The sequence below is a fragment of the Osmerus mordax genome, chromosome 11 (genome assembly GCF_038355195.1).
Source record: "Osmerus mordax isolate fOsmMor3 chromosome 11, fOsmMor3.pri, whole genome shotgun sequence".
NCBI lineage: Eukaryota > Metazoa > Chordata > Actinopteri > Osmeriformes > Osmeridae > Osmerus > Osmerus mordax.
In genome coordinates, this window is record NC_090060.1 from 14,424,422 (window position 1) to 14,447,373 (window position 22,952).

At 43.7% G+C, this 22,952-nt stretch overlaps 2 protein-coding genes across 2 annotated transcripts; one reads left to right on the forward strand and one right to left on the reverse strand.

Annotated features, from left to right (window-relative positions):
• Window positions 1-483: 483 nt before the first annotated feature.
• nkapd1 (NKAP domain containing 1) lies at window positions 484-3,380 on the forward strand. The gene is made up of 6 exons (XM_067246460.1): window positions 484-574; window positions 820-896; window positions 972-1,057; window positions 1,417-1,557; window positions 1,794-1,847; window positions 2,248-3,380. The coding sequence occupies exons 2-6, from the start codon at window positions 828-830 to the stop codon at window positions 2,696-2,698; spliced, it is 801 nt and encodes a 266-aa protein (XP_067102561.1). The 5' UTR covers window positions 484-574; window positions 820-827; the 3' UTR covers window positions 2,699-3,380.
• Window positions 3,381-5,071: 1,691 nt separating this feature from the next.
• Window positions 5,072-9,123, reverse strand: lrfn1 (leucine rich repeat and fibronectin type III domain containing 1). The gene is made up of 2 exons (XM_067246199.1): window positions 7,742-9,123; window positions 5,072-6,024 (listed from the first exon to the last, which is right to left on the reverse strand). The coding sequence occupies exons 1-2, from the start codon at window positions 9,121-9,123 to the stop codon at window positions 5,130-5,132; spliced, it is 2,277 nt and encodes a 758-aa protein (XP_067102300.1). The 3' UTR covers window positions 5,072-5,129.
• Window positions 9,124-22,952: the final 13,829 nt, after the last annotated feature.

Consider the following 22,952-nt stretch of genomic DNA (forward strand, 5'->3'; position numbering starts at 1 on the left):
TCGGTTTCTCAACAGTTTACATCTTCCCATTTTTGTGCCCTTTTTTTCATTCTTGTAGCTGAAAGATTTTTTTGTATGGGGTTCAATGCTGCCTTTAGCTTACTAAAAACAAAAAAAGAAGCATACATTTTTTGACATTTTATTTAAGATATTTTCTAGGACACTTCGCCATATGCCTCAGTCAATCTTTGTTATTGCCATTAAAGCACTTTACCCATATCCATTATAAATTCCATCAATCCGTCATACATATGCCGGTGTAAGAAACACCATTTGTTAGTGATGAAAAATACGTGATATAATTTCTGTATGTTAGCCTTTATGTTCTTCAAAATTGTGTAATGCAGAGCCATGAAAAGGCACTGGTTTAATGTCTTGTTGATACTCAGTATGACTGACAGATTTATTGACCAAGCAAATGTCTCTTACGTCATTAATCATATGCGGGATATCCTCTTCCGCACATCGTTCCAGAACGGAAGTCGACTGTGTTCTAGCAGTTAGCCAGTTGCTAGCTAATTTCAAATTTGCTGTTACAGTTTTTTGGTCGCCAATACCACCCACCTAATTAAAGGTAAGGTTATTTTAACCATTAGACACACTCTAATATCATTTGTATAAAACAAGCGACTTTTACACAGAGCTTCTTATTTTCCATACACTATGGTTGACAAACACATTGGCTTACTTAGCTTCGCATTCTTTCCATTGCTCCCTTGGCTTAAGCTTAACCTTAACGAAGCTAGATACTTTGTAGCTAACTAACTAAATGTTAGAGTACTGCTGCACGCATTAGGACACTTAATGTTCTCTCTGAAGGTGTCATCATGGCCCGAGAACCGATGGGGAAGGTTCTACTCCGTAATGTAATCCGTCATACCGATGCCCACAATAAGGTATGTTTTATATTTCCCACAGCCACATGAGTCGGTGTTGCAAGCGCCGTTGTGTCAGTTATTGTTGTTTTTCAGATCCAGGAGGAGTCAGAGATGTGGAAGATGAGGGACATGGAGAAGACATCATGCCACAAACAGATGCCAGTCATGGATGGAAACAGGTTTGTCACTGATTTTTCCCTAGGATGTTCAGATCATCTTCATTCTGCTCCCCTACCAGACCCTCCCCTACCAAAATCCCACCACCCCTCACCCCTGTCACGCTCCCCCTGAATTATTTTCCCCCATTCTATTTATCATGGGTTGATGGGTCGCTTGGATTGTCAAGAGGAGCAGGACAAAATAATTCCAATGGACTGTTACCTGTTACAAATTGCAAATAAACTTAACTTGAAAACGTGTTCATCTATCTATACTGATGAGCAACAACCCTACTGATGAACAACCCTAACCCATATTTCATAACTTTATTTCAAGTACTTCCGAATAAGTTTTGTTTGAAAGTTGTCTTGTATTTCAGGGGCCACATGCATTGTGATCGTATTGGGAGTGAATCCAGAGCTCGTTCTGGGAGCCAGGAACGTAGCTCAGGCCAAAACGAGCGCGAGGCTCGCTACTGGACGCGCAAACTCTACGAGTTTGAAGCCAAGGATCCTGACAGGTAGGTCTAGTCTAGTCCCTAGAGCTCGATTTAAAGGAGAAGCAGTGGGTGGAGAGTGATGCTCATCAAAGTAGGTGTGCAGGTGCTGACGGAGAATATCATTGGTCCGGGGACAGCAGATGAAAATTAGCCTCTCTGGCTAACTCTGGCTCACTTACAGTTTTGCTGTTGATTGGTGTGCATTGTCCCTGAAATTAATGAGAATATTAATAATGGATGTGGTGTTCTCATCCTAGATGGGGACACAGTGGTTTCAAGGAGTTGTACCCAGAGGAGTTCCGGATAGAAGGGTAATCCACAGGACCAAGCCTGTTATTGAAGACGTTTCACAGACAACATGATAACACTATAGGGGGGGTGTTTTTAAATCCACTATCGGAATTCACACAGGCTGTGACCCTAGAACCTAGTCCGTCCTCACAAAAACACACCACACACACCCCAGGAATTAATATTTTCGTTTTGAATAACATTGTATCACTAGTTACCATGCAGAGGAGCTATTAAGATGCTGTTTGATCAGTTCAAACTTTACTCTGTTATGTGCTTTGTCCGTATCGTTCCTTTAATACGTCACTGGGAACATTTTCATTATCATGACAGGTTGAATGCCATCATAAGACAGTCATGTGTTTTTGATGCGTACACGTCTGGTTGTTCACTTTCTGACGTTTTGCTTCGTCTTCTCAGAGAAGGTGGTGCAGGTGACAAGAATAATAAGCATCGGAAAAAGAAAAAGTCCAAGTTGACCTCGGAGACAGACAGGTCGAAAAGCTCCAAGAAATCCTCGAAGAAAAAGAAGAAGAAGAAGAAGAAGAAGAGGAGAGATGGGAAGCGGAAGAGTGCGGACGCGTCGGGGAACGAGTCCAGGGACGAGGGAAGCGCCGACGAGACAAAAAAGCAGAAGAGGAAAAGTAGTAAGAGCAAACCCAGGAGGGAGAGGAGCAGAGGGAGAGAGGAGGAGAGCAGCTCAGAGGACAGTGATGGAGAGGGAGAGGGAAGGGGGAGGACTCAGATCCATGGCAAACGTCAGAGGAACTCTGACAGGGGCCCTCAACCAGGACTGGAGACGCACAAGAAGAGAAGAAAAAACTGGAAAGCTCCAAACGAGGAGAGATCAGAGGGGAGTTCTGATGAATGATCCGGTTTTCTGGCACCTGCCTGCTCTGAGAAGCGCCCTCGTCCGGCTCCTCTCATCTCCCTCTGTTTCTGGGTGAATCAGCTGTGGCACAGCATCGGTAAAAGAAGACTACATCAGAGTCCAGATTACCCTTATGATAATGCCCGGTTCCTGTTTTCTATCCTTCTCAAGGTTACACCTGGTCCCAAATACCCCCTTCTGTTGAACATGCTCTCCCTCATGTTCTGTAGCTGAGCTTTCAACCAGCCCAGGCTCTGACTGGAGAAAACCACGGAGTGTCATTATCCCTTTCACAGCACTGTTCTGTCTTGTACTTTGTTCTGCTTTGTCCAGTCCTGTGTTGGCCATCCCATGGGGGCTTTGTTTACAGCAATACCTCACAGAGGCCTGAAACACAGCGGCCCCATAGGGATCTACCGGGGCTCACGTCTGCACAAAGATGGATGCATGCCACGTCATCAACCTCTTCTGAGAGAGAGTTCTATTGATTATGGATTATGGATTATGCTTTCACACGGAGCTGTTGAACTTTACCATCATATCACAAACATGTAAATATGGTGACATTCTATACAGACTTTTCTGTACCAATAAGGGCAGGTTTTATTAATGTATTATTTTTCGTATTTATATTTTTAATGTATTTTATAACAATCAGTGTATGTCAGTTTAGAACTGCACATCTGGTAAATAAAATGTATTTTTTAACTGCTTCATTTTTATTGTCTTTCGCCTCAATCAATTATAAAGACAAAGGTACCTCATTCATCTTTTTGTCTGGTTGTAAAATTTGCTAGGTGATTTTAATCTAGGTGAAATATGGGGCTTGGTAGCCAGATCCAAACAATATAGTCTTGTGGTGATGAACAGCCATGTCACAATCCTTATGTCTTGGAGAAGTCAGACTTGAGGCCATGAAATTGTCAGCCCTGATATATCATGGCCCTCCAGCGTTTGTAGCTGTGGTGCTTACCGTGGATTTGATATGGGGAATGTTGAGCGAAGTGCCTGAGCATCCAAAATCGGGCGTGCATGTATTGGCATACAGAATGTGACATCGCTTTGTAAGACAGAAACTGGATTACATTTTCTACCCTTAAACCTGAGGCTTCGTGGTCTTATTCGTAGTCATCATGCGTGGTTTGCTTTCCTCAGTACATGATGTCTCGTTGGGGTCGTTTATTTCTGAAAATCTAACATCTACCTTTGGATAATCTTTAATTTTAGTAAGCCTGCCATTCCAAATGCTTAGCCTGACTGTGGCGTTAAAGCTCACTGTCTCCACCTAGTGGATGTCACCTTGCAGTACGAAGAGCAGGCTTCTAAATTCGACACGCTCAGCCGTGCCGGTTGCTCAACAAGAGTGGTATATTTCACAAGGGTGATTCACAGCATCCTTGTTTACCAAATGTCAGAAAGACTTTATGTCAAATAGTAAGTATGAACCAATCGTGGCATTAATGGGATCGTAAGAAAAGGACACTAGACACGCAGTACAGTTAACCCACACAAAAAATTTAATACCCTCTGGTGAAGGCTAAGTGGTCCAAACCCCGACATACTAAGTAGGGAGAAGTTCAATGACACAAGTTTTTAATGTAAAAACCCGTGGCCAACAAGCCAATGCTTTGTAAAAAGTCATGTCATGACATATGACTTACTTACTTACATAGTTAGTACACATACACCAATGTTTTAATATACTTATATATGTATTTTTTGTTGTCTTTTTATCTAGACCAGCCAGATACAATACCGATTAATATCATACACTCACATCAGGAACAATACCTAGTAATATCATACAGTCCAACCAGCAAGGAGGATTCCATAGATCTAGCAGGTCCATCCTCTCTATGCTAACATTTGAAATCGGCATGTGTATAGCTAGTATCTTTTTATTTATTGTATAGACTGGTGTGATACTTGTCCTTGTATCTCGTGTCTTCTGTGCAAATGTCTTTGAAATAACCAAAAGGATGATCAACATACAGGATACCTGGCTGTTCACTTTACAGTGTGTTGTTGTTTTTGAACAATAAAAGGAAAACAGTCACATCCTTTAGCCACGTCCCTTGGCATGTCATAAAAAAGGGACAGAAAGCCCCCTGCCTAATAGCAGAGACCAAAGACAGAAAAGAAGGTTTATGACTGAAGTGAGCAGCATCCTCCATTCGTACATATTTTAGAATAAGGCACTGCTGCATAAACAAATGACATGACCGACAGCCCGCTCTGGGGGCACGTGGAGGGGAGGCAGGAGGAAAGGAGATTGTTGTTCTCCTTCAACTCACCAACAGTCAGTGTGCGGTAGTGTGTAGTGTGTACGTACAAATGTCTGAGGTGTCAATATGTGTTTACGTGTCTGTCTGTCTGTGTGTGTGTGTGTGTGTGTGTGTGTGTAACTGCCAGATTGGCCAGACTGTTTCCCTCAGACCGTGCTCTCAAGCATCCACTCCGTGCTGCTGAAAGTGACTCTGCGGTTGGCGAGTGGCGAGGATTCCATGTTGAGCTGGTTGGTTGACTTGTGCCTCCTCGTCCTTGCTCTGCGGGGGTAGCTGTGGCTCTGAAATATGGAATAATCCCCCCCGTCGAAGGAGAACCTGTGCCTAGTTCGTGCAAGCTCGTTAGGGAGAAGCCCCATGTTGGCGAGGGCACCCTTCTTGTCCTTCAGCCGGGGGGCTTCCTTGGTGCCGGCGTTGGGGCCGATCAGACACAGGGACATGGTGGAGCCCGTCAGGCTGCTGTCCGTCTGCGTGTCCTCAGAGGGGGGGCCGGAGCGCTGCTGAGTGTCCAGGCTGGTCCTCCTCTTCATCCTCTCCTTGGTCAGCGGAGGCAGCTCCACCTCCAGGATGGCTGTGGTAGCCCCAGGGTCCTCCCTCTTCTCGCTGTCCACCCGGAGCACCAGGGCCATGCACTCCTTGGCATCGCGGTGATCCTCCTCAGAAGGCTGTTTTGAGGTGGAGTGTTGGAGTCTGTGCTGGCTGCCGTTGGTCTGGGAGTGCATGCTGAGGCTGACCTTGGTCTTGCCGTCCTCGGGACCGCTGTAGGCCTTGTAGCGAATCATAAGGATGATGATGAACACCAGCACCGAAGCCACGATGATCCCACCGATGATAATGATCATGGTGCCTCCCAGGAACTGGCTGTGGATGAAACGGCACTGGCTGACCTCACTGGCGGTGTGAAACTGGACGCAGCCCACCACACGAGTGGCCGTTAATGAGGTGATGCCGTCATCGTACACCGCCAGCACACACAGGTCGTATTCCCGCCCCGCGGCCAAGTCGTTAATCAGGAAGGTCTTGCTGGTGGACGGGATCATCCTGCAGAGAGCGAGAGACAGAGAGAAAGCAGAGAGAAAATAAGATCTAACACTGTCACAGTTATAATAAACTGCAGCGACGCCTGAAATATCACGTATATTTGTGAAGCAAGTAAAGGAGACAAGCCTGCTGACAGATGACTTACAATAGACAATGTTAAAAGGTGAATGTGAGAAATTACCCCTGCAGCTTGTTTGTATGCTATGATGGCAAATGTTAAATAACAAGGTGACAAATAAGGTAGTAGGGTCATCACTATGTGTGTGTCACCACATCTGCAGGGAAGGACAAGGCAGGCCTTTGGCGAAATGCCCATATGCCACATGGTGCGAAAGCAAGCTTGATGTTGTGTGAATATTCTAAGGTCAAAACAACATTGGCATTTGCAAGATTACAAGGCAAGCACTCGTCTTTGAACATGAAGGATAAAGCCATTGTCTTTGGGGCTGGCATCTGTGTTACAGTAATATAATTAGAAGTGTGATAACCCTGAAGGAAGGCTTTGATGCTCCTCACTTGTAGGTAATAATCTATTACCTAAAGTCCAAACCACACTTTTAGGTTAAGACTTAAACAAGATGTGTGAAGCATACAGAGGAGAAACTCATTGAATCTGATAAGAATAGCAAAGTCATGAAATCTGATAAGAATAGCAAAGTCCATTAGTTAATACAAGACTTGACCAATGATGACCCAGAAAACGTAACAAGACACTTGTTCAATGTCATAGCAGTGCACTTTGAATCACATTGAATGTTTTTTTGGTTTGTGTTATTTTTATTTTATTTTTTACTGAAGGTGAGTATTGGCATCAGCTCATTTGCATAAAGGAACCTAGGTTTTTCTTCATCTATGCAGCCCAACCTGTCATTGGATTATTCTGTGGTTAACAACTTAATTAGCGCTCAAGCAAATCTCATCACCTTTTAGTGTGTTATGGCTAACTAGGGTTGACACTCAATAATTGCACAGACATGCATCACAAGTCACAATGCATAATTAATTACATGTTATGAAACAGCATGTGTCAGAGAAGGATTAATCCCTGTTTATGTACTGATAATGATAGATGTGGGTGAGTCTGCCTGTGTGAGGGAAGTTCACACAATCCTCTAACGGATGAACATGTATCTTTAGCAGAGCCCAATATCAAGCCTCAGTGTCTACCAGAAGATCAACATTAGAGACTTGTGGTCTAAGGGGCTAACAACTCTCACACAAGACTGCCACCTGACAAAATAATAGTTGTTAAACACCCCCACAACATATGCTGATTCTACAAACAATCAAATCTCCTGGTTTTATATGTGGATCCTTCATGTCTGTCCTTCATTAAGCAGTGATATAAAATGACGGAAACATTCATTTAGTTTTATAGTCAACTCTTACTCTATCTTCTTACATTTTGTGGCCTACTTAATCATACAGCACCTATGTAGCGGTGGGAGCCATGGATCCATTGTAATGGACTGTCACTTCACATAGCAGATGGGCCTACCAGATGGCTCCCCTCTCCTCCGACCCCCCCTCATCCACCTCTCTACCTCCTCCTCTCCACCGCCATCATACCAGCACCTCCATCTCTCCACTACCTCCTCCTCTCCACCGCCATCATCCCAGCACCTCCATCGCTCCTCTTCCTCCCCCTCTCCTCCGACCTTCCTCCTCAATAACCCCCCTCCCCCCCCCCTTTTGCCCCCCTTTCACCGATTCTCACCTGTACACCAGGGTGTCGTCTGCAGTGCTGTTATACTGGATCTGGTACATCCTTATGCCGGGGATGTGGCGCTCCGACGGCCACCGGATCACAGCCGTGGATGAAGTGAGATCAGCCACCACCACCCTCTTGTCCTGGTGCTTGTCGTGACCCTTGGTGTCGTTGCCAGACTTGGAGGAAGTGGTGATGTCAGAGAGGCCTGGATCGGCCTCGCGCATGTGGCCCGTGTTGTTGACAAACAGAGGCAGCGGTATCATGTTGATCTCCACGGCGGCCGTGGCGATGCCGGCGGCGTTGGAGGCCACGCAGTTGAAAGCGCCACTGTCTTTCAGGGTGGTGATCAGGATCTCCAGGGTGCCGTTGTCATACAGGATGGTACGCGAGTTGTTGTGGACCAGCTTGCCGTCGGGGGAGCGCCAGTGAATGGCAGGGTCGGGGTCTCCCATAGCTTTACACTTGAGGGTGACACCTTGACCCTCCATGACGTAGGGTTTGGAAGCCAGGTGCTTGGTAATCAGAGGGGGCTCGCACATGAACTCCTCCTCCTGTATGGACCAGAAGTACTTGTCCATGAGGTTGTCTGGTGAGGCGCAAGTCTCCAGGTCGTCCTCCCGGGTCAGTCTCCGCAGCCACAGCAGCTCACAGTTGCAGTGGAGAGGGTTCCCTCCGAAGCTTACGGCCAGGGAGGATGGGTTGGAGCCCTGGGTGTCGGACAGCACCTGGGCGTGCTGGAACAGACTGTCCGGAGGCAGCTTCTGCAGCCGGTTGGAGGTCATGTCCAGCCGCACCAGCTTGGTGAGGAGGGTAAAGGTCCCTGCTCCAATGTGGTCTATCAGGTTGTGGTCCAGCGTGAGGGTGTTGATGTTGGTCATCCGGGCGATTGCCTCCCAGGGCAGAGATCTCAGGTTGTTGTTGGACAGATCCAGATCCTCGATGGTGGACACAAATTCGTCGAAAGAGGTGGGGGCCACATGGTGGATCTGGTTGTTTCCCAGTATGAGGTGACGCAGGTTGACCAGGCCTTTGAAGTGGTCGCTCCTTATGACACTGAGGCGGTTACCATCCATGTGAAGAGCTCTCAGGGCCCGGAGGCCCCCGAAGGCATGGGGGGTGATCTGGCTGATGGTGTTCCTGGACAGGGTGAGGTGGACCAGGCTGGTCATGTTCAAAAAGTCTTTATTGCGGATGATGGTGATGAAGTTGTCTGTGAGACGCAGCTCCACCGTCTTGCGGTCGATGGCGGGGGGCACGAAGAGCAAGCCTGTCTTGGCACAGAGCAGGGTCAGGGTGGGAGAGAGGTGCTGGCAGATACAGCGGCCTGGGCAGCTATAGCCCTCCACCAAGGCTGCTCCAAGTAGCACGCACAGAAGCAACCGCTCCATGGTCTATCAGCTTCCAAATCCTGAACACAGAGACGGGAGAGAAACAGAGACAGACATGTCAAAAATAGACCCCTTTCAAGAAAAAAAAAGAAAAAGAATGTGTGCATATGAACTATGATACAAAAATGGATGTACCCACCAGGATTATTGAAAATATCAGCAGGGGCATCAATCACAGTAAGACACAGAGGTTTTTCAAATAATGGTGTGGGATGATGAAAGGCAGTGTTGCAATGGACCCCCAGTCTCTTTATCATTTCTAGTGACTAAAACCACCCCCGAATGCGTTTCCACCAGGGTAATGTACCACTACGCTATATCAGTACCGAACCCTGTAATGTGCTGAATGATCACCGTGTAGTTTCCTGCATTAAGCTAATATGTCATGCGCATTTCCATCATACGCTGTGGGTTTTGTATTTTTCCGGTTCTGAGAATTCACATCAGCACAGAGAATTAGAGGGGGAAAGGGCACTTGTCAGCTGTGCTTGAGGATCTGTATGACCTTTTCATGCTCCATGCTCTCCTTATGCTTCCGAAATGTACCGCAAAATTAGACATGAGTCTGTCAAGTAAATCACAGCAACAAAAAGTGAAGGTGAAAAACATAAAGGATATAGCAACCTGGTCCTGAACCCCTCAGATGGAGGTATGTATTATAGCGCGAAAAGTGTTGAGGGAATGCTACGATTCCGTGATACCCATTTAGCGGTATTGATTTCAGTTCTCCTAGAGCATAAGTCTGCACTGACAGGTGTGGAAAGACATCCTTGGGTGTAATAACCACTAAATCCCGATGGAAAACATTCGTTGATGTCTGCCATATTGCCAGTAGATCCAGGTTTCCTTGGCATCCATCTTTCGTGACTGACGCATTAACTCTTGATGTTTATCAGAACGTCCATTAAGGTGATAAAATGAGGACATATGATGACAACTGACTTTATCTGAGAGAAACACATCCTTTCAACAGTATGTCCAGACGAATGATGGAAATACCAACTTTCCAGATGTTCATTCCTAACAATCGTTATCAGGATTAAATCCCACGTTTCTTCCTTTCGATAGCAATATAAGTCTGTAGATTTGTTTTTTTTATTTGGACTCAGTACACACACGTTTGATTTGAAAGAAGAGACTTCAGCTTAAACGTGTAGTTAGTGTATGTCTCAGGCTTGTTGTTTCAGGCTATGCCATTTTCAATGTTCTGTCATACTTGCACAAGGTTAGAAATTCTTTACACATTCAGAAATATCACACCAGGGGGTGATTCTGTGAGAGAACATTTCAAAACATCACAAAATAGTTTTTGTTATTATAATGTTATTTAGAAAAGCCCCTTTATTGTTGGCAGATCAGTGTGGCTGCCTTGAGTAAATTAATTCTCACAATGTGACCCTTTAAGACGCTGGGGACATTACATTTATAAAGTAGAATATGAAAGCTAATCTTATTCTAACTCATGCCACAGATCTTACATAATGGGTTCACAGCCGTAACAAACCGCTTTTTTAAACCAATAAATACCAGAATATTTTGTGCAATGTGCCCGCAGTTTTTATCACCCAGTAGGCCTACTGTTTAATTTTCATTCAATATTATCTTCCAGTTATTCAAATGGTAACTAGGCCACGAAACTCATAGAATCTCTGAGGGCCATCTGTGCTAGAGCATTTCCTGCCATCACCGTTGAGGATACCCTATTGATCTCTCTGCATCTCCGGTGAGGAAGGAAAAAAAAGTTTGTTGCCAGGCAACTCTGGTGTAGAATGTAGGTCTTTGAATTGCATTAAGATGTTAAGCTGTCTGAAAAACGAAGTTTCAATCCTAATTGAGATAAAGATAAAGAACATTTACACGGCTTTATAACAGCCACCCACTTAAAACCACAGTGTGGCCATGGGTAAAGACTTGTAGAGAATAAACAATGTATCTGCAATCAGAAACTAATTTGAGGAATAACACTTAAGGTTATCCTGTCTGTGTTTAAATGTCTTGCTGGGTATTTTTGTTCTTTGTACTGCATAAAAATGTTCCATTATTCTATTATTGTTAAATTTGACTTTGACCTCCATTATTCAGTTAAGAGCCTCTTGTTAAATGAGTGATTGCTGGCTTATGAATCGGTTTGGGATACATGTTCATTCCTGTGGAGACAAGATAAGGGCTGGAGTTTAAGCCTACTATCTTTGGCCAATTTACAGCAGTATTATAGCCTAAAACAAATCAGCACAACCTTGAGAGCATCAGTCAGAAAGACCACTATTAGATAAAGGGTAAGTTTGCCTAGTAATCCTTTTAATTATATCCACATATCAACTATTAATTATAGGCTCAGCTAATTAATTATTATTAATTAATTGTTGTTGTTTTTCCTAACATAATTTAACATACACAATCCACGTGTTGATATCTTGGAGAGCAAATGTTCATATTTAAACAATTACCGACAGAGAAATCGGCAAACAAAATTACAATTTCATTTTAGGACACACAATTCCAGCTGACAAGGTCCTTTTAGTAGTCCATGAAATTCATGTACTTCCTTAGGTAAACTTGAGTTCTGCAAGTACTGAGTGCTGCAATTCACAAGGTTTTCACCAATAAGTAGTTGCCCTGCCCTTCTGGTCAGAACAGCCTGACCTACTGCACTACTGGGAGTACACAGGATACAGACTATTTTATAACACTATCCATCAGTGACACCGAATTAGATACCATGTCAATGACAGTACGATCTCACAGTGTGATATAAATTATTACAAGACCTGTGAATAAATGAGAAATTGTTGTTAACCAGCTTAGATATTTCGTTGGTGGTGTTAAAACTAAGAATAATAGTGAGAATACTCTTCTAAGTGAGCAATGTCCACTTGCAAGAAAGAAAGTCATTGCTTCTATTTCAAACAAGCTTGCACATTAAAAACATTCTCTGCTGACAACATATTTTTACAATTTATATAAATCATTGGTCCTTCGGCCAGAATTTGAATATAACATTGTAAATGGTCAATTATATCTGTCTTTCTGGAATGCAATGTCATATCCTTAGTTTAGCAAATGCCATCTTGACGTGCACGCAATGCTCTTTTTCTTTTCTCGGTGCGACTGTCAAGCAAGAGTAAATTCCAATTAGACAGTGCCGGCAGTGAACTGTTGGCTGCTCCACTGTGACTCTCGTCAAGAAGCCGGCATAATTATTGACAGGCTGAGTTCATCGGAGTCAGCTCCATCTCAGCCACACGGCGCCATCTCAGCCAAACTGTGTGGAGCTCCACTGCCCTGGGGACTTCTGGTCCCATCTTGTCAAAGCAAAATACCTTGCTAAACAGAGGACATTTGCATTTTATAATTATGTCCGCATGCAAATATTGGGATGCAGAATGATGTGTCTTATCTTTTCAATTACGACCCCTCAACAACTTTGTAAGGAGAAATTGAAGACTACTAACTAGGTCCAAAGATTTTTGTGCCACAACATTTAAACAACATGCTAGTCCTGAAAATGGCAGAGAAGATTCAGAGATCATTGCTAGGGGTAAGTCATTTTTTAGAGGAATGTCTATTTGATCAAAGTTTCACTGGGTGATTCACACATACACTCGCCGGCCACTTTACTAGGTACACTTCTTCAACTTCTTGTTAACGCAAACATCTATTGAGCCAATCACGTGGCAGCAGCTCAATGCATCTAGGCAGTAGGCATGGACAAGACGATCTTCAAACCAAGCATCAGAATGGGAAGACATTTGATTTAATTTACTTTGAATGTGGCATTATTGTTTGTGCCGGACGAGCATGTTTGAATGTTTCAGAAACTGCTGATCCCCCGGAATTTTCACACACTATCGTCTCTATGGGTTACAGAGAATGGTTGGAAAAAGAGAAAATCAACAGTGAGTGGTTCTCTGGATGAAAATGACTGGCAGAGGTCAGAGAACAATGGCCAAACTGGTTTGAGCTGATAGAAACAGTAACTCAAATAATCACTTGTCACAACCAAGGTATGCAAAAGGGCATCTCTGAATGCTCAACACATTGAACCTTGAAGCAAATGGACTTTAACAGCAGAAAACCATGCCAGGGGCATCTACTGTCAGCAAAGATTGCAGAGGGTCACCAAAATTGGATAATAGAAGATTGGAAAAATGTTGTCTGGTTTGATCAGTTGATCTGTTGCGACACTCAGATGGTAGGGTCAGAATTTGGTGTAAACATGAAAGTGTGGGTCCATCTTGTCTCTACGGTTCAGGCAGGTGGTGCTGGTGTAATGGCGCGTGGATATTTTATTGCTACACTTTGGAACCCTTAGTACCAATTGAGCGTAATCTAAACACCACAGCCTACCTCAGTATTGTTGCTGACCATGTCCATCCCTTTATGACCCTTTTTTCTGCTTTTGAATGCTTAATATCTTGCTTTACGTCAAGACCGTAACTGTAAAGCAAAGCTTAACAAATTGTATCCAGATACAGACATGTTTACAACCACAGCAACATTCCTTTTGCCTGAAACTTAATTAGGTCCATGACATTATTCATGGGGATGGTCTCAGTAATCGAAAAGACAAGACGATGCATAATAGAATTATTGGATGTGGTGTTTTTGAAGCCAAACCACATTATGCATGAATTGCTACTGCTGAGCCAAAAAGCCTCTGACTGTGTTCTCCTTGTTAGCTCCCATAATTAGTAGAATAATTAGGACAATACACAGTCCTTTTATTTGAGATGGCCACTCACCCAACTTAGTAATGCTACGAGAACTTTCCCATCTCATGTGGTCAGAATGGGAAATTAAGGCATTTAAAAGTTTTATACAAAACATTGTAATGACAACTTTTGGACGGCAATCACAATAAATCAATGCAAAATAGTTTTGTATCTCTTGTTAAGTGAAAGCTTACTGTCAGAGGCTGGGAGCAATATGAATAGAAAGTTGGGTATCAAATGCAGTTTTTATGGCAGGTGAGTTGGTATTAAACTGTTATCTTGGTAAACCTGACTAATCACTATGCTCATGTTAAATTTGTAGTCTCACCAAAACCACTGTTTTAATGGCTACTGTAATTTTTTAAAACTGTAGTCAATCATGAAGCCACTGCAGACCAATCCTTTGTAGAATCAGAGGTCACTGATGGCCACTCCATAGAACCAAGAGCCCGGATTACTGTAATGTGTGGAGTAAAACAGGAAGTTATCTCACATTACTAGGATTGTTTATCGGGCTTTGCTATTGACTACTGCAGTAAATAAGAACAACATTGAGTCATGTTATGTGTTTAAACTATGTGTTCCTTTAGAAAAATAAGTTAACCATCTGAGTGTGATGATATACACACACTCTTACACAACAGTTTGCAGGCCAGGGAACAATGTGATGTTCTACATTGCAAAGCTCTGTAGAAAGACATTATACTAATCGCCTTTTTGCAGATGATGTCATTATTTGCATTAGATAGACAATTGAATGGATGTTATATGCATGGGCTTCTCCACTGAGCATTTAAGAGTTTAGGAACTCATAAATATTTCATTGTTCATTATCAGATAGTTTTCAAAGATGCACTATACGACAAAACGATGCATTGAGCTACAGCATATGTTCACATCTTCCTCATAGACTGGAATTTACAGGACCTTCCTGTGTCATTCGAGGTAAATCGTTGTGCTGTGTACTACAGTACTGTAGCTTGATCGCTAAGACAGTCAAAGCTGGCTCCAAAACAGCTTTAATCACCTTTCTTGTGGAGTGACATTCCTTCAGTGTTTTCAGTCGGTTTGTTTGCTGTGCATTAGAGAAGTCCCTGTGGCAGAGCACCACCAGAACATGGCTACAGACCAGACATTAAACCTTTGCTACTGCGGGAAATCACTTGCGTCACACAGCCAGGCTTCAGGGGGCAAACACAACTGAAATGTTCCATTTGAAATTTGACCTGTTTTAATGGAACAGCGGTTTGTTGTTGTTATGGACAACATGACAAGGTTTTCTTTTTCGACATGCTTAATTATAAGATGACAAGCCTTTGGGAGACATTGCTACGTACTCGTGGAGCTGGACATGTTGTTCCAGAAGAACTTAAGAGTTTCTAGACTCTCCTACACTATAAAATAATCAGTCTCTATTGGGCTTTTTGACTTGTCGGAAATGTCTGTTCATTTTGATACACTGAAAGTAAGATCAGAGTACATGGATTGAACTGAGCTCCAAAAACAAGTTTTGCTAGATCTTACAGCAATGGTATCTGAGTCCAGTTACATATGTTCTGAATGTAGGCATACATTCAAACCCTTTCGTAGAGTGTGTTCTATGATCCTTTTAAGCAAAATGTTGTAAGTTCTCAGAAAGTATGTGTTTGTGTTTGTTCGGGATATACATTCGCTTGTACATAAAGCCCTTCTGCACACATGGCTAAGGTGGGCTTGGCTGTGTTCTTTATCTCTCTTAAGTACTTAGAGCGGACTGCAGTCAACAGTCTTGGTGACGGAGGATTCACAGCAGCCGAAACAAATAAGAATCAGTCTTTTTGCCTGAGGTAAATGTACTATTCCTGGTGTATCAGGGCATCGTGGGGAGCTGCTATGACCGCACTTTCAGAATTTCCCCTGAAGCTACACTTCCCTTTAACACACCAATATTAGTCAGAGGACAATACTAAAGTGCCTGTGAGGATTTTGATTGGATGTTGCTGTTGCAGACGAGACAAACAGAAGAAAGATCAGCGCGGCTATACGGTTATTAACTTACAAACGACAGATCATGATTGGACAGAGATTCCAATGCCCTATCGTATGTGACTCAGGTTTTGCAGAATCCACTCAGAACACTAGGCAGCCTAGTAATCACATTTTCAGTCAGGGTTAATCCAGAAATTCACTTCAATACCCCATTTTCAAACACAGTTTTTCTGTAATTCACCACCCCATGCTCCCGCCTTAATCTTCAACAGAAAAGCAACTTGCTCTGTGACATCATTACACTTTAATACAGGCCTGATTTTTCTCGCCATCCATAAAGCTAAGCCCAAGCAAGCTCATTGTGCTGCCAGGGCCACTTATATCAGCCCTGCTTCATGGTGTCCCGCACCCCCCCGCCCCCCTTCCCTACCCACGAGCCAATGCAAATTACAGTAACAGCTTGGACGTGAGCATAATTTGAAGTGGTGCAGGCAGGGTTGCATTGCCAGGCATGCAGGCAGATGGAAGCAGGATGAGATGTGCCAGCCCTCTTCGGGGGCACCCATCCTCTCTCCCTGTATGCCAGACAATGGAGGAAGGCAGGCTTGCAACCAGTTGCTCGTCAGCAAGCGGTCACGTGGCTCGCTTCCACACCCTGCGTGTGGTAAGCGATATCAAAAAGGAAGGTTCATATCATGGCCTTGTTTACTTTGAGGCACAGATGGATGCCAACTCTGCGTGGCTCAGATATTAGCCTGCATGCGGCGCAACCCATCACACCCCTACGTGTCAGAGAGTATTTTAAATTGTGCGGAGTGAGGAGGAGAATGATGCGGGCACGTCTCTTTGCACAGCTGGCCACAGGTGCCTTTCAAGGGAGCCGAAGGAGCCATTTACAAATCTTGTTGTGATGAATAAACAGCCTATCTGTTGACAGTGAAAGCGTGTGCAAAAGTCAATTGTGACTCAAATGCTTTTGAGAGGTAGGCTATTTGATCTCCCCCCCCCCAAAAAAAGAAAGAGAAGTCATGCTCCTTTGAAGATTTTACTGCTCAGTTCACTCTGGAGAAAATGGTGTCTATTCGATTACTGCCTATTGTCTAGTTTCACTGAAACAGAAATGTATATACTAGTCTGAACATGCCACTCATATTTTGGTGTTTCTTGGGGTCGATAAAAGTGCTGGAGTGTTTAGCCGGGAGCCTGAACACAGTCAAACACACTGCTGACAGCTGGGTGGGGAAATTGAATTTGGTATTGTTCTGTCTCATTGAACATATCTTTGATCAATTAGTTTTCTGAAGTGTTTGTGTGGAAATGACTGTTCCTGTTGGAATAGGATAACGAATGAGTCATGCTTGTCTTCGAGGAGTCAAGATAAACTCAACAGACAAACAACAACAAACTGTCAGCAAAGAACAAGCGGTTAAGCCTATGAACAGAGTGAGTCAATTGTCCAGCCATGCTCTCTGTGAGTCACGTCTATATGCGCTCACCAGAAACTGCAGAGTACGAGTGACAGGGTGCGGAAGAGAAAATAACCAGAAGTCAGGTCAAGCACGTAACTCAGGCGACACCCTCGCATACCCATGTCTACGTTGTCTGCCGCTTGAATTGTTTGATCGATGGTATTTGTACGTCGCTGTGACTGTGAGGCACCATGTCTCTAATAAGAATCCGGTATCTTGTTTGACTTGTTTCTGGTACACATCTCACCAAATTACAGTACTTCCAGTTTGTAATCCCTGTGAATCAGTGTAATATGGTTGACCATATGGTGTCGTTTTGTGCTTGAGTAGTGCACCAATCACAGGGACTGGGCTCCGACATGTTGTCTTGGCATGGTAAACCTGACCCCCCCCCCCCCCGATTAGGCCTAAAGCTGCTCCGCTCCACACCACGTTATAATGCCCTCCCTCCATTTAACTCTCTCTCTCTCCCTCCCTCCCTTTAACTCTCTCTCTCTCTCTCTCCCTCCCTCCCTTTAACTCTCTCTCTCCCTCCCTCCCTTTAACTCTCTCCCTCCCTCCCTTTAACTCTCTCTCTCTCCCTCACTCCTTCCCTCTCTCTCGCCGTCACTTTACAGAATCTCTCTCTGCCCCTTTCTCTTTGTCCATCTCTCTCTCCTTCTCTCAGTCTCCCTCTGTCTCTCTCTCTCTAGCTCTGGTACTTGGTATTCTAGGAAACATTGAGGCAGCAGCTCAGATGACTGTGAAAGGAGAGCCTACCACAAAGCTAGATGGGGGAGGAGGGCTGAGTTCCACGGCGATGAATCCTGTGCTGTGCTCATTAGCATTTTGAATATTTGAGGGAAGATCTCTCAAGTTAACCTCCATCATGGTCTCCCTTCCCCCAGATTCCTGATTAAACGTACGTATTTACTGCTTGCTTACTGGACACTTACTGTAAAATCTAATTTATGAGCACGAGATTTATGTACATAGACATTAACTGCAACGGGCCATCTTGTTATGTATCTTGTTATCACTTGCACCCCGGACGACTTATTAAACGGCAGCCAAAAGAACAGCTGTAGCACATTCTTTTACAGTAACACACATGATAAAAGAATGTGAATTGACAAAAACATAAATGTTCCAAATACCCAAAATTGAAATAGCTTCCACTTGACAGCAAAGTGTATTCTAGCATTCGTTTGCTATAGCTAATTAAAGCATGTGCATTCTTTTGATGGCGCTCAACAGACAGATTACTACGTCCTGAGGTGCAGGAAATATGCATCGTGATGCAGAACGCATGACTACTGCAGACTCTGCTAGTTAGCAGGTGGGAAGAAGGGATAGAGGGCTGGGGGGCTGGGGGGAAAAGGGGGGACTCATGGAAGGGATAACAGCTCAGCTAGGCTCAGTAATACTAGCTGTGTAATTAGCATTGCCCTCTCATTCCCTTTGAGCAAAGGCACACACGAGGAAGACATCATATTTCTCTGTTCCAAGCACTGTGCGACCCCCCTGACCACAGAAACCACAGGGGTCCTGACCACAGGGGTTCAGTGAGACGCAGGGCAATCCACCATGCCCACCCCCCCTGTGGGAATCACACACACCTTTTCTTTACACAAAGCCCTTAGCCAACACTGGTGCCAGCAACACAGTAGCTCTGCATCATCATTTATTTGACCCAGTAGATATAGTGTGCTGACATTTCCAGGCAATAAGTCTGGTCCAGCTACAGATGACAGATGTTGGGGGGGGGGGGGGGGGGGGGGGGGGGGGGGGGGGGGGATACAGGTAGCTGTACAATTCAAAGCACACCAGCAGGGCTGTAGATTGGCTTCACTCTGAAGACACAGCACAGATGATTACCCTGTATCCTCTTGTGTATTTTCTTTTTAATTAATTGCCTCAAATTACATGTTATTTAGTGGATCACTATGGCTTCGCATCTCTGCTTTGTTTGGGGGTTTGTTTTGGAAAGAGGGGAACTCTATGGTGTTTCTTTGGCTTAATTACTGATGCAGAACTGCCATTGGAATAATTGGTTACGCACTGGTGGCTCTGAAGGACTTTCTTTAGTTTGTAATGTATTTATTTGTTGCAGTTTTTTGGCGCCAAATGGCCAGCTGTTTCCAAGTGCCAGTGATCTACATAATTTTGCATCTGCAAGCCTCAAACACATGCCCCTCCTCCTCTCCATTGCTTCACAACAGTGAATGTTGCCCCGGGTGAGAGAACAACAGATGCAGCTACTCAAGTCAATATGCAGTGGGTCGGAAAGTAGACTAGGGAGGGCTTCACACCACACTCACCAGATTTCAGGCCCTGGTTTCCATCGTAGATCTCACATGGGGGTCCTGACCCACTGACAGTGTCGACGCACGGAGGAAGATGCCTGCATCAGAGATACAGCTCCACCTAGAGGCCAGGGGTGCAGAGGTGAAGTTGAGTTTTTTCTACATAAAATACAACATAGTTTAACCGAAGTTTGAAAAATACTATCCCAAATTGGAGCTCCTCCAACGGAAAAGCGGTTGGCTGAACATATTATTTTAGGACAGTTTTTTTTTAAGCTTATCAATATTCTTGGGGGAGGATTGCACTCCAAAGAAAAGCATTCATACATTCATAATCTAATTGACTGATAGCTAGCTGCTTTTCCACTTGGCAGCTTTGGGTGAGATATGAACACTGATCTGATTATAAAACAACAGAAGAAAGCACAAACAGCAGGAAATACATTAGAGAGAAAACTGAGTTGGATACACTGACTTTGTATTCTATCATGAATATTTCATTGCATCGTTGTAGCTGAGGAAGAACAAAGTGTAAAGAGGGGCATTATGAAAAATTAATCATATTTTGACAGAGCTTTGGAAGTTATCTTTATGCAACAAAACACACCAAATTCCTCACTCTTGATGAATTTTAGGAAGAAAATCAGGATGAATAAATCCCCAAAGTCATTCTCCAATCTTTGTACAAGAAACACGTCCATGGACAGTGACTAATTCAGGAGTAATCTTGTCCATGTTTTTCTCCATTTTCATTTCTCTTTGTATCAGTTCTTCAACAACAATTTTCAGGCAAGGTCACACGTCTTCTGTTTCACACTTGTCACAAAAAATTCTAACAAGCTGAAGCCACACAGCCTGACCAATAGGGAGGCTGCACGCAGTGTTACCGAGATTACCATATCACTCTCATTCGTCTGTGCAGAGTCCTCATGCATGAAAACAGAATTCTCCACTCAAGTTCTCCTAACCCTACACCTATTTGTATTCAGTAAGGTGTTCTGGGGTTGTCACTTCTGGCAATTCATCCATCCAATAAAGTATTAATGATGGAAGCTCTTTCATAGTGAAAACTTTCTTCCTTTTTTCAGTCCAGTTATACTTTGAGCTGGTGATAAGGGGACACAGAAAATATGACCCTCACCATAACCTTAACCCATCTGTATTTTTCTGATGGAAGTATCGTGTAGAACAACCATAAGAATGATGGATTGATCCCTATCATGATACCCTGATTGAGATCAATTGTTAGAATCTGGAATCTTCAACAGCCTGCTAGTCTAAAAGATGGAGCGAGTGCAGGCCTTGGGAAATGAACAAAGTTGTAATTAAGTTTCGAACAAGATGTCCTTGGATTTTCCACAATGACTTAACAAGTGATTCTGCCGCTTTATCTGAGTCTGGTAACCTCAGGTCCGTCACCTGCCCAGTGCTGATAAGTCCAGGGTCAGCTCAGGACAAGCAGGCTGCACATCTCAAGCCCACCTTTTCTGAATAGTACGGAGCTTCCTTCTTCCTTTCCCCCTCTCCCAGACCCAAGTTGTCACCTTTCAGCTTCTCCCTCCAGCTCCTCACATGAAGGGAAAAGATAAATAATAAGTCAACGCTGGGCAACGTTGGCCCAAGGACAGATTCTGTCAAGTCGTTATCCATCACTGTGATTCCTGTCTCTGGGAGTGAGACAAAGGCAAGTCATTAGAGAGACAGTCGTTGTCTCTCCTCCTCCGCCAGACCTGCTGCTTAGACTACTCTGATATGACAACATGCTGGAGTCTGGCTACACTTTTCCTTAAGTTGTTATATTTCTACTGTCAATCGCACCAAGGTTGGCATAGGAGTGTCAGGAAAACAGCCTGACCAGGCAGGTAAGAAGAGAAGTTTAATGGTATTCGCTCTTCCTCTTTTTTCAACTAAAAAGTAACAAGCAAGGGTTAAGGAATTAACAGACATCTCTCTTACGAACAATGCTTTTTTGTTCACATGTTTGAAGGGTGGGCTTTGCAAAAAATGAACATAATAGTGAATGAATTCTGATGAAAATGTATGCATTCCACAAATGTAACTGGCTGGTACTCAGATCAAAGACGTTGATGTACGACTGGAACATTTACATGCTACGATGCATGTTGCATTATACCTGAAAATAATACTGGCCGCTGTTGTTTTTCTCCACTGGGAGATTGAATTGTCCTACAGGAGGGAAGTACTGCTAACCCCTTCAGGCATCTCATTGCATCAGATCCTGCTGACCTCATTGTAGGAGACAAAAACATGCCTCTGAGTTCAAATCAATTATAGATTTCACTCAATGCATACAGTACTGCAGGTAGTCTCTACCCTGAGAGCTACCCTATCCAGGTATCGGCAAGCCCTAAGCTTGCCATCATGTATTATAGGCCCTTCCCCATGAACCGACCCTAGCAATATGGGAAATCAATTCCACAATAGCCAGGCGTGGAACATTGTGAATTAATCGCAGACTTTAATTATTTTAGAACGGCCTCAGTGGAATAAAGGTCCTGGTGAGAATGTCATATTTCAGCAGGTGTCTCCCTCTCTAACTGCACTGATGACTACCTAGAATGAAGACAAGTAATAAAGCTGCTCAAGCTGTAACAAGCTCCTGTAAGGACACTCTCAAAGTCATTATGTGACTCAGCAGTGGACAGACTGAGCTATTTGATCGGGAAATGGTGGTGTTGTGGAGTGGTGTACAATAGCCTCCTGGTGTATCAGCTTTAAAGGCAAGCTTCACCACACCGTCATGGCGACGCCATTTCAAAGGGGCAGTTACGACACGTTTAGTCTCTATTACTCAACATGTCCGAATGCAGATTAATGTTTGTGCAACTGCATCACAAAATGTGACAGGACATCAATCACATTAAGTATTAATGATTTTCTGTAATATAATGTGACCTCTATCAATGTTTAATTACATCAAACAAATAGGGCTGCAGACAGTAATGTTGCAAATTTGTCAGCATTTTGAGAGGATGCCACTGATATTAGGTCCAATCTGTTAAAATGCTAAAAACCTGTTAAAGTGATAGTCACTCTTACAAATGTTTTAATCAATTCAATCAACACCTCATGATTATTTCCCTGTGGCAGAATGCTAAATGTCATCTGAGGTGTTAAACTCCAGTTTCCAGATAACCAGTCTAACGAATGAGGTGATTAGCCAAGGCAAGCAACTATTATGATAAAAGCAGTTCCTGTGGTATTAACCTAGATCACAGTCACTAATTAATAGCAGTCTCCCAACAGCTAGTTTGCTATCTGAGTTCTTTACTTGGGATAGTGGAAGATGTTTTCAGGCCAAATTGCTTGTAGAGGTGGTTTGATTGGCTAATTAGCTTTTTATTAGCTTTTACCAACTTTGGCATTAGAGGTCA

Excerpts from the sequence above, each read along its gene's own strand:
- nkapd1 (XM_067246460.1), top strand. The coding sequence starts at position 828 with ATGGCCCGAGAACCGATGGGGAAGGTTCTACTCCGTAATGTAATCCGT. Across the intron at positions 1,558-1,793 it reads GAAGCCAAGGATCCTGACAG|ATGGGGACACAGTGGTTTCA; the intron begins GTAGGTCTAGTC and ends TTCTCATCCTAG. Across the intron at positions 1,848-2,247 it reads GAGGAGTTCCGGATAGAAGG|AGAAGGTGGTGCAGGTGACA; the intron begins GTAATCCACAGG and ends TCGTCTTCTCAG.
- lrfn1 (XM_067246199.1), bottom strand. The coding sequence starts at position 9,123 with ATGGAGCGGTTGCTTCTGTGCGTGCTACTTGGAGCAGCCTTGGTGGAG. Across the intron at positions 6,025-7,741 it reads GACGACACCCTGGTGTACAG|GATGATCCCGTCCACCAGCA; the intron begins GTGAGAATCGGT and ends CGCTCTCTGCAG.